The sequence below is a fragment of the Rhinolophus sinicus genome, linkage group LG07 (genome assembly GCF_036562045.2).
Source record: "Rhinolophus sinicus isolate RSC01 linkage group LG07, ASM3656204v1, whole genome shotgun sequence".
NCBI lineage: Eukaryota > Metazoa > Chordata > Mammalia > Chiroptera > Rhinolophidae > Rhinolophus > Rhinolophus sinicus.
The window spans coordinates 108,080,661-108,092,867 of NC_133757.1; the positions used below are offsets into that span (position 1 = coordinate 108,080,661).

Here is a 12,207-nt window from a genome sequence, read left to right on the forward strand (position 1 = left end):
AATCTAAGCCGTTATCATCTCCTGCCTGGATAACTGCAGGAACTCCTTGGCTTGTCTCCCCACTTCCGATATCCCCCACCTCCACAGTCCGTTCTCCATGCAACAGCCAAAGTAAGATTTTTAAATGTCAATCAGATCATGTTACCCTCCTGCTGAAAACATTTCAATATTCACACCACTCCTGATGGCGCTTAGAATAACGTGCTAGCTCATTACTGTAGCCTTTCCTTTGAGACCCATGTGGTCCATCTCCACCTTCTTCTTAGGCCTCACATCCCACCACCTCCCATCTCCCCTTCTTTCTTGTTGACTTCACGTCAACCACATGGCTCTCATTAATGTCTCTGGATTGTGTCACATCCCTTCAGGGACTTGACACTCTCTCTTCCTTGTGTTTGGCATCTGCACGTGGCTGGAGACTTCGTCATTTCCGTCTCCCCAGAAGGCCTTCTCAGGCTGCCTATCTAGAGAATCCTGTCCCCCACCACCTCATTCAATCCCAGTGTCTGTCCTTTTCTTCAGAGTCCTTACCACCACCTGAAATCACGTGCTTAGTTCGGTAAGATGTGTTGTTCCTACTCCAGTAGAAACTCCATAAGAACACGGCTTTCTCTTTGTTGTTCATCCAAGTTCCCAGAATAACGGGGCCCTTGGTAGATTTCAGTGAACAGCTTAATGAATGAATGATGTAAGCACACCAGCATGTTCAGATAAGTATGTAAGGAAATTTACTGAAGGACTGTTTCTATATTCCCCCAAATTCAAACTCTGCTCTGGGTCATTGAATGAATACTCGAATTGGTTCCATAGGAGGGAAAAAAAATAAACTTTTTAGTAGCTGGAGGTGATGGTAGAAGCTTATATCTGATTAAGTGATGGTACAAAAGATAGATTTGTTTACATCATATTGAGTGAGTTTAAGAAAAAGACAAGTATTCTTTCGTGAGAAAAATTTCACTGAATAGTGGATCAGTCACTACTGTATTGTTATGTAATTGTTGTAAAGATGCAGAAAGTTAATTTTATATATGGTAATTCCTGGAACAGCATGGTGCATTATAGATTCTCAGGGAGCCAGTTTCTCCAGTCATTTTTTGATCAGTAAAAATCACTTTTGCTCACACAGCTTTTTACTGCTTCCCCCAGAGCATCCAACCGTTTTAGGGGTAAAAAAACCAATAAGTGGTTTTGATGATTGGCTAGTATATCCCCTCCCAATTGTCAACCAAAATCCACATGAATCTTTGATTAATCTCTTCAATATTTCAGTGGGTCATTAGAACCATTATATTGGGTACTGAAAATAGTTGCATCTCACTTGTGTTTCCCTGAGAGCAACACTGTTTTTACAAATGGAAATAGGATGTTCACTCACCTCCTTTATAATTTCACATTTATATAAAATCCTGTGACCTACCCTTGTCTGTTGATTATAAACTCCTTTCTGTGGACAATATTTCTTTGATTACCAAGATTAAAAATGACCAGTTTGGATAGTTTTTCACAACTTGCCAATATTAAATGGTTTCGTGGGGTAAAATACCATTTTTTTCTTTTTTTAAGGAGGGTGCAGCTCACAGTGGCCCATGTGGGGATCGAACTGGCACCCCGCTCTGATCAACTGAGCTAACCAGCCACCCCTAGAATACCATTTTAATGCATACATTTATACAAAGAATTTAACCCCGAAATCAGCATAGATACAATCTTATAGATTCAAGAAAAAAATTTAAGTGTCTAATTAGCTGTTCCAGAAAGAATAAGTTTGTACATGTAGATTTTTAAAGCTTGATCTGGATTAAATAATGCTTATTTATATGTATAATACCTTGTCTTTCATTTGAGCTTGCAATTCCATTTGGATAAAACTTGGCCATGACAGACTGTCCCATTTATCTTTTGTATCCATCTTTACCTTAAATGGATATCTCGAAAAAGGTGTTAGAGAGCCAACCTTTTTATGGTGAGAATCATGGCCCAAAGAGGTGATTTGCCAAGGTTTTACCAGATAATGTCTGAGCTAGAACAGAACTGGAATCCAGCCTCCTTATGAGCCTCTGTCCCACCCTTTGCCCCTGCATGTCTGGCCCTACAGTTTGAGCCTCACATCCCCTGTTAATGCTTAAATAGATTCTACTGTAGCTCTGGGTTCTTACATACAAAAATCACTAAACAACTTTTGTATTTTGATAACACTTGGTGTCTACGAAGTGAGTTTAAGATCTGATCCCCCTCTTTCTCCCCTCTTCCTCTCCGCACCCCCCTTATAAATGCGTAATGTATTTCTTAAAACTGAATGTGTAACCTCCCGACCATGTGCCATCTTTCAGATTCAAAGATAACCACATGATAGGGTGTCGGTTGAGCCTGGAGTCTTCCTGACCCATCCACGCTTTGGGGCCTGCCTTATGTGTTAATAATGCATATGTCTGTGAGACAGCTGGCTGAGCTTTTGAGAATAGTCTGTGTCCCTGGATATTATTATTTTTTTCCCTCTGTGCAAAGTAAATGAACCGCATGAGAATTGAACCTATAACCTTGGCCTCATTAATTTACCTTCTGTAAAATTGCCTTTTGGAAATTTATGTTCTACTGTAATGAGATTAGGAGTGCAGTTTCATTCATTGCGTAAATAGTACCAGCACTGCACTAATGACAGCAGAGAGCACAGAGAGGCACAGGACAAGGTTTTTGCCCTCAAGGGATTAGGATAAGTGCACAGGTCACTGATGTGACGGTAAAAGCGATGACTGCCGAAGGGGCAGCGTTGACCGAATGCTCCAATGAATCAGGAGGCAGGAGAGCGGAGCTTCCTACTGGGAGCACATCAGGGACTTGTGAAGGATGGACAGGGTTTCCGGGAGAGGGAGGAGGGTGAGGACGTGCTGGGCTGTCTACATGGTGGTATTCACACCCTGACAGGGAAATTGGAGGGTGGTGAGCACGAAGTCAGGCAGCGTGAGAGGACCTGCAGGGGAAGGTTGATTAGTAAGAGGGGCTTAAATGTCCTACGGAGGTTGTCCTATATGGTAGTACTGGGTGGGGACGATTGACGATTTCTAAGCTGGCAAGTAACACAGTCAGAACTCTAAAGGAAATGCATCTGTCAGCCACTGTAGAATGAAATGCAAGGAGGAGAGGCTGGGGTTTAGGGAAGAACCCTCAGGAGGTGATAAGAGCCGGAAGCTGTTATCAACAGCGGAGTGAAGAGAAGGGATGTGAGAGGGTGCAAGGCTAGAACGAGCTGTACTTGGTGACTGACTGGATTTGATAGTTAAGGAGGAATACAAGATTTGAAGCTGGGTGACTAGCAGATGGCAGTGCCCTTCTAGAAGCTAACAGAACAGAGAAGAGAGGTTATGTAAAGGAAGTGACAACACGAAATTGGAACATGGGGGAGAGGTTGGCGCTGGATATAAACATTGGGGAAGTCAGAACGGTTTGAGCTGAGGTAGTGGGTGAGATCATTAAGGGAGGGAGTGTAGACACAAGAAAAAAGATGGTCAAAGGTAGAGAACTCCACAAAGAAAATCTATACTGATGATCAAGAAAATAAGAGCCTGAAAAATAGAGGGGACATTGTGAAGAGAATGAGCTCAATACAGTGTCACAGAAACGGAAGAGAGGGAAATGTGCTCTTTTGTCATTGAAAGATGTCAGTGAATAAGAAGGAAAAATAATTCATGTTTAGTTTGATTTTATAATCAAACAAATGTATTTGCATTTCACGGTGCAGCTTTTTTTTTATGCTTTCTCTTCAATTTCTCATAATTTGTTTCTGTGGCGTACGTTTCACTCTCAAAACAGTTAAAAACAAATCACATCCCTTTATGTAAAGAATGCAGTAGGACTTCAGAATCGATGACGTAGTGGGTTTTGTGAAAATGCCAGTTTTCAGGTGTTTGAATGCCTGTTATATACCAGGTACAGTTCCATGCACAGTGGGGAGTAACACAGAAGAAAATACTGGGCCCAGTCGAGTTTACTGTCTTGTGTGGATGAGGTAAACAATAGACAGACTAAAGTTTTCACAGACACGTTACATGGAGATATGTTTCATAAAGAAAACTAAAGAAGAAAGGGATAGGGAATTCTGCGGAAGGGGTATTTTTAGTAGAGTGATCCGAGAAGTCCTGATGGAGAAAGTGACATTTGGGTGAAGCCATGAAGGAGGTGAAAGAGGGGGCTATGTAGATAATCTAGGTGAAGCCGGGCCAGCAAGTGCAAAGGCCCTGAGAGCTAGCAAGGGGGCCAGTGTCACTGAGGTGTAATAGGCAAGTGAGGGAGGTTAGCGACGTCTCGGGACAGATTGTGGCCCTGTGGTCATAGGGATGACTTGGACGTTTACTATGACTTTAGGGAAAGCCCTTGGGTAGTTTTGAGCAAAGTAGTGAATAAGGATTATTCTGGCTATGGGAGAAGGAACGGGGCAAGAAGAAACAGGGAGAGGCTTTATAAAATTCCAGGCTGCAGTATTGACAGCTTGCACTGGCGAAGTAGCAGAGGAGGTTGTGGGTAGTGATCAGAAGCTGAAGATATTCTGAGAGTAAAGTGAATGGAGTTTAACAGATTGGATATGTGCTGTGAGAGAAAAAGAATCGGATGAGTCCAAGTGCCTGTATTAGTTTGCTAGGGCTGCGTAACAAAGTACCACAAACGGAACTGGCTGGCTTAAACGACAGAAATGTACTGGGTCACAGTTCAGGAAGCTAGAAGTGCAAAGGTTAACGTGTTGGCTGAGTTCGTTTCTTCTGAGGGATGTGAGGGAGAATCTGTTCCATGCCTCTGTTCTAGCTTCTGGTAGATTGCTGGCAGTCTTTGGCATTCCTTGGCTTGTGAAAGCATCGCTGCCTTCATTTCTGCCTTCATCTTCACATGGCGTTCTCCCTGTGTGTGTCTGTGTGCCAATTTGCCCTTTTAATACGAATACCAGTCACGTTGGATTGGGGCCCACCCTACTCCAGAACTACCTCATCTTAACTAATTATATCTGCTATAACCCTGTTCCCAAATAAGGTCATACTCTGCGGTCCGATGGGCTAGGACTTCAACATAGTAATTTGAGGGAGAACACAATTCCACCCATAACAGTTGCCTTGAACTGAGATGAGAAATTCTGTGGGAGGGTCGGGGAAGATCAGCAGAATTGTAGAAGTTTGAGGTGCATATCAGACACTCAAGTAGACATGTCAAATGGGCATGTGGATAAATGGGTCTGAAATTCCCAGGGAAGGGCCTGGGCTAGTGGTAAACATTTGGACGCCCCTGTTATATTGATGATATTTAAAGCCAAGAGACTAGATGACATCACCAAGAAAGTGAGTTCGGCTAGAAGAAGAAGAGAATTCCAAAGACTAAATTTAAGAGACTGTTAAATACTGGGACCAAAAGTAAGGCTCACAGAATGTCAAATCCAAATCCTATGTATGCTTGTAGTTGTGAAAAACAATTTCATTTTAATGATGATTTTAAGTTGTATCCTAAATGTTTACAAAGCCGTTGTATTTTCCAGTGAAGTGTAAGAGAGTCAGATAGAGTATGGATTGGACTTTACTGGCTAATAATGCTGAAGAAGTTACTGGTGCTGAAATGGAATGTTTTGAATGCCATAAAGAAGTCAAAGGACACTAATAAAAATAATAAAGAGCTCTTTTCTCAGAAGGAGAAACAACTTTGGAAAACATTGTTTCAGTCCTTGATTTAAGAAGTCATTTTCTAGAAAGTCAGTCATGCTACAATGTTCTGAGCAGCTGAGTAGTTTGTTTCTTCATCAATTTGTGGTGAGAGTGTAGTTAAATATTTAAAAAAATTAATTATAAAGGCAATATTATCACATTTTTAGCTAATTTGAAAAACAGAAATACTCCCTGTAACACAACCATTCTAGCCTTTTGGTATGTTTTCTTTGAGGGATTTTTTTTTTTTTTCCCTTTAAATCCTGATTTCACATGGAAACAACAGCAGTGACCACAAGGTGAAGGCTCTGACATAACAATCCACCCAGCATTTTCTGAACACGTCAGTTCCCATTTCTCTGAGCCACTGTACCTATTGCTTCCTCCGCCCTCTTTCTTGGTCTGGTTGTCATCTAGTCCGCTTCAAAATTCAGTTCTTCTGTCACGTTTCCAGAAGTACTTTCTGACCAGCCTGGTCCCACCCTTTCTGGTATGGAGGGCTGCACCTACAAAGTGCCACCATGTTACTCCACAGCATAGCACTTACCATCATAGTTCACGTCCCCGCTAACTTTGAGGACCAAGGCTGGGTTTTTTTATATTTATTTCCTCAGTACTTTGCACTAGACCTGTGGGTAGATATTCAAGAAATATCTGTGGACTACAAATGAAAAAAAGAAAAAGAGCTGTTTTGCCTGCTCGGTACACATCTAAACTGTCACAGAACTGATTCCTTATGAGAATTTAAAATGTTTTGTTCAGAATGTGCCAATAAAACAGTAATATATATCTTGAGAAGATTCCTTTTAAAAGGTATTCATACAGATTGTTGCTTAAAGGGTTGAATTTGTCCCTAAAAACTATTACCCTGAATCCTTCAGTTGCTTACCATGAAAGATACCTGAGATATTTATCAAGTATGGCTTTTTAAAAATATATATTGACTGTGTCCCTTCAAATTAGTAAAATGAAGTAATTTGGACATACCTATATAAGGTAACATGGGAAAAAATGCAGGAGCTTGGAAGGAGGGGTCAAATTGCTTGCAGTAGACGCAAGATGTTTTTTGTTTTTAATTTTAATTAGTGGATTGTTTTGGAAAGGGGAGATTTTTTTTTTTATCTGGCATAATTGAGATATATAATCTGAGTCTGGGTGAAGACAGTTGAGAAGCATTGTAATAGCTCTTAGATGCCAAAAATACTTTCATGATGACTCAATGACTAGGCAGAAGATTCTTCTCCCTGCCCACCTAGAATGCAAATAATATCTTTTGGTAAACTTTCTCAAAAATAGGAAAAGAAAGAAAACAGTTTACATATGCTTGTGTATTATTTCTTCATACTGCGAAGAAAGTTTGTTCTATATAATTCTTGATAGGATTACTCCATAACTAGTCCATAGGGTTTACCTTCATTTTCTTTCTAAACCCCATGGTATGTGGCCAGTACATACTGAATTCATTCATGGAACCATGATTTATGACAAATTATGAACTGAGCTGTATAGCATATCAAATGTGCCATTACAGGGTAGTTAGTTAAATCTTGATTTCTTTCCCCAGCTCTACTTTACGAAGTGTTTCTACTGGATCCTCAAGACCTTCCAAAATATGTTTGGTGTGTGGGGATGAGGCTTCAGGATGTCATTATGGAGTAGTAACCTGTGGCAGCTGCAAAGTGTTCTTCAAAAGAGCAGTGGAAGGTAAATGTTCATGTGGGTGTTCCTTTTACACATTTTTTTCCTTATTGTGTAGTCTCCTTGCACAATTAACATTGGGAAGTAAGTCAAAAAATATTTTTGATGCAGTCTGTCAGTGATACATAGTAATAATGCCATGTCTAAAAGCACCTGGAGATTTGTCACTGAGCCAATATTTAATGGGCAAAATGTGAACTTTCAAACTGAGATTGACCAGTCATAAAAAAATTGTGTTTGTTGTTTGTTTCCATCTGAGACTTAGGAAAAAAAATAATCCTATGTCATCATAGATGTAATCTGCATGATTTGAAAGAAGATTTTTTCCTAAGAACACACAGAGTGCATCATTTCTGCCATTTCTGCATCTCTGTACAGTTGAATCTTGAACAACACAGTGGTTGGGGGTATGGATCCCCCCACACACAGTTGAAAATCTGTGTAAAACTTTGACTTCCCAGAATTTAACTACTAAGAGCCTACTGTTGACAGGAAGGCTTAGCAATGACATAAAACAGTCAATTAACACATTTTTTATGTTGTATACTGTATTCTTATAATTAAGCTAGGGGAAAGAAAATGTTATTAAGAAAATCATAAGGAAGGGAAAATACATTTACAGTATCTTTGGGAAAAAGCCCACATATAAGAGGACCCACACATTTCCAACCCATGTTGTTCAAGGGTCAACTGTATAAATATATGTGTTTCTGATGAATTTAAACATGAATATCAGGATCATGTCTGTAATTTCGGTTGTGTTCCACAAAGAATGATTTTCATGTAATGGCTGCTTTAGCTTTCAGGTCCCTGTTTGAGTCCTACCTTTGTTCCTGCTGAAGGTTTCCAAATGGATAATTAAATGTCAAAAATTGAGATTTCTCTTTTAGGCTAGGTTTTTTTCTTATGTCCAAATAATTTTACTTCCTTAGGAGAAAGTCTTTTAATTTATTTGTGCCTTCTTTCATCCTTACCTACAAGCAGTTAATTAACATCAGATATAGGCCAGATGGTTTTATCAATGTTGACTACTATGATTGGTCAAAGTGTAGAATTTTTGCTATTAGTAAAAGTAGTATTGTATATTTGACACTTATTTTCACTCAAGACTTTTGAATGTTTATTTCTCAGGGCAGTTTTCTGAGAGATAAGCTGTTACTTCAAAGACTTCAGCTTAAATGGCTCTGATGTTTCATCTTTGTTTTGCTGGGGACCACAAGGAAGTGTCCTTAGTTCTGGGATGAGAAAGCCGACCAATTATTTCTTTGCTTCTGGGATTGATTTTGCATTATTTTATTGATATTATGTGATTTTACATTATTTACACTGTTCATTATTTAATAGTCCCCAAACCCAGCACTGAATTGGTAATACCGTGTTTCCCCGAAAATAAGACCTAGCCAGGCCATCAGCTCTAATGTGTCTTTTGGAGCAAAAATTAATATAAGATCTGATCTTATTTTGCTATAAGACCGGGTATTATATAATATAATATAAGATCAGGTATAATATAATATAATAATACCAGGTCTTGTATTAATTTTTGCTCCGAAAGATGCATTAGAACAGATGGCCCCACTAAGTCTTATTTTCAGGGAAACACAGTAGGAGTTCCATATTTCTCCTTCTCCTGATAGGACCTCTTGGTTACAGGTGACAGAAAATTCAACACAAAGTGGCTTAAGTACCAGTGGAAATCCATGGCCTGCCTCACTGGGAAGTCGTAGTGTAGGCTTAACTTCAGGCAAGCCGTGGTCTTAAGCCAGGTCATTAGAACTCAGTCCCATTCTCTCCATTGCTTGACTTTGCTCTGGCTGTTCTCATGCAAGTTCTTTCATGGTGATGACGCAGCCACCAGGCCACCATCAAAAAGAGGCTTTCTGTTCCCAGCCGTTCTTACTAAAGCCCCCAGTTGACTCACTTGGACTGAACTGGCTCAAATGCCCCACCCCCCACCTCCAAACCAATCACTATGGTGGAGGAATGTAGTGATCTGATAGGCTAGTCCTGGCTGGAGTCGGCCAACTGGAACCCCTCACCTGAGCGTGGGGAAGGACATTGCTCTTAGGAAAAGGGGGGCTCTGTTACCAGAAGGCTGATTAAAAAAAATAAAATAAAAAGGAAAAATACATTTCTACATGACTGAAATTGGTTTATTTTTGAAGGCTTCCCTCCCACCCTTTCTCTCTTTCCTTAGCTATATGATTAGCTCAGTAGAAGATAAATAGGTGAAATTTACCTCTGATGCCTTCCTAATGTCAATTGAACCTTCCAGTATAAGAACTCCCCTCCTAGGCTCACTACTTAGTGAACAGAGTAAGGTGATATATAAAAATAAAGTGATATAAGGAGGGCATTTGGCGTAGTCAGTGGGAGTCTCTGTGTTGCCCTATCTATGGGTCAGTCTTCATAAGCAGAATCCAAGTTTCCACTGTTTCCACAATCTGCCCTTCTCTGCTTCTGAAGCAAAAGTTTTTCTAGAAGTTTTTGTTTGTTTTTGAGTAGTTTCTGTGTTAAGTAGCAGAGGAAATAATTATTTTTGTAACTGAACTATAAACACAGAAAAGCCAAAATGTACATCTTTTTCACTGGAAAGCTGATCAGTAATCGATAATGAAACTTAATGAGTGCCTTTTAAGACTTTTATTAATAGAGTTTATTCTCTATTTATTTGTGAATTAGAATTTTAGTGTTCACCTGAATGAAACAAGGCTGTAAATTTTACATATAGACCTCATGAGAGTAGTGACCTATTTGTTTTTGTATTTTGTATCTGTTTACTGTTTTAGCCTGTGTGTGTGTGCGTGTGTGTGTGTGTGAGAGAGAGAGAGAGAGAGAGAGAGAGAGAGAGAGAGAATAAATATGTAAGAAATACAACTATTTTTGTATCATAACTTTTTGATTTAATAACAATTATTTTGATAATACTTTATGTAACTTGAGCCACTAATTTTACAAAATTACGGTATATGGATGTAATTTTTATTCCCTTTTTACAGATGAAGATGTTTGGGATCAGACCCAATCAACTAATCTGTTTAGAATCAGAAGCCAAACCTAGATGCATATTAAAGTCTATAATTCCAAACCTACCGTGTTTCCCCCAAAATAAGATCTAACCGGAAAATAAGCCCTAGCATGATTTTTCAGGATGACATCCCCTGAACATAAGCCCTAATGCGTCTTTTGGAGCAAAAATTAATATAAGACCCAGTCTTATTTTCGGAAAACATGGTAGATCCAACCTAAAGTCTCACAACTCCAAATCTCATAATCTATTTTGTCTATTTTCCATAATTCTCAAGTTCAGGAAAATTCTACCCTATATATCATCTGTTCATGCCTACTTGATGATAACAAAAGAAGTGATGTAAGCATTGAGAAAACACAATTTGCTACCCTTACTATGTATATGTGTCTGTGACTGTGTATGTATATACATACACGTATACAAACGTGTCTGTATATTTTCATATTTGAATATTTACTATATTTTATGGTTTCCCCTGAAAACCTTAAGTTCCTCCTTAGATCACAGAAATAGAGATTCTAAGCAGCAGCAGGAAAAGGGAGCTGAAATGAGGGGAGTGGGTTACAGCCGAAAGAACTAACACCACCAAAGGCAGAACTGGAAATGACCACTAGAGAGGAGACAGGAGGAAAAACATCACAGTCTGAGCTCTGAGTGTATTGGCTGAAGGCTTTATGACCTAGAGCACAGCACTCTAAAGCTTGTAGGGAAACTGCAAATCATTTCTTTCAGTGTGAATTGTGTTCTTCGTTTTCTGTTTAATGGGATGCATATGAGTGCTTATATTTTTCTTCTTAAAGATTTAATATAACAAGACTCAGAAGTCTCCTCAGAACACCTTATTTTCCAGTAGCACCATTTAAGAGCTGTGTTATTCAACATTACAAATGGAAGTTGATAATTTTATTTTTAAATTTGAGCTGCTTATTTGACTTGAAGGTTTGTCAGAACCTTTCTGTCTGAAAAAGAAAAAGGACAAGCGTTTCTCTCTCTCTCTCTCTCTCTCTCTCTCTCTCTCTCTCTCTGTGTGTGTGTGTGTGTGTGTGTGTGTGTGTGTGTGTGTTTAACAGGGTTCTCCCTTGTGGTGGAAAGTGGACTGACATTTGGGTCAGAAGACTTAGTTTTAATTAAGGCAAGTGAGATTAAGTCAAGTCGTTTAACTTACCTGGGCCTCTGTTTCTTTCTATATAAAAATGAAAAGTAGTATTGACTTATGTTAATAGTGCTATGAAAAATTACATGAAAACAAAATATTTGCACAGATTTTATAAATTGTAACGTGAATTCAAAATATTAGATCTTTATTATTTTCTAAGAACAAACGCTAAGTTCTCTGGTACTGTCTGTGTGGAGAGATCGTATAAATAACACGATGACTGTATCTGTTACATCTTCATTTGTAAGCCCTCCTTTTTTCCTTAAGATCTTCATTTTTCCCATAATATGTTATTTTTTCCACAGAGTTGCCCTTTGAGGTTGTTAAGATCATCCTAAACTCTCAGTTCTCAAAGTTTTCAAAGGCTGTGTGTGGGGAGTGGGGGGAATGGAGAGCCTGTCAGAATTTTCTAGAGGGGCTTTACCACGTTTTCTAATGTGGACTGGATGGTTGAGATTTACTCCCGTAATGAGCAACCCTGCCTTTGGGAGTTGCGTAGTAGAGAAAATATTGAGAGCCACCAACTGGACTTCTAGCTCCTTTGTTAGGTGTCTTTTAGGGTAGGATGGTCTTCGCTCCAGACCCTCCATAGCAAGACCATACATATTTAATAGCCACCAAATACATGTTTGATGTACATGTGAAAT

At 39.2% G+C, this 12,207-nt stretch overlaps 1 protein-coding gene across 4 annotated transcripts in view; it reads left to right on the forward strand.

Moving 5' to 3' along the window:
* Positions 1-12,207, forward strand: part of NR3C2 (nuclear receptor subfamily 3 group C member 2) — a 308,032-nt gene that overhangs the window by 146,167 nt on the left and 149,658 nt on the right. For 2 of the 4 annotated variants that reach the window (XM_074338455.1, XM_074338454.1), the window contains exon 3: positions 7,240-7,391. In XM_074338455.1, the coding sequence (XP_074194556.1) occupies positions 7,240-7,391 (152 nt within the window). The remainder of the gene's footprint in view (positions 1-7,239; positions 7,392-12,207) is intronic. The other 2 variants (XM_074338457.1, XM_074338456.1) reach the window with 1 other exon arrangement.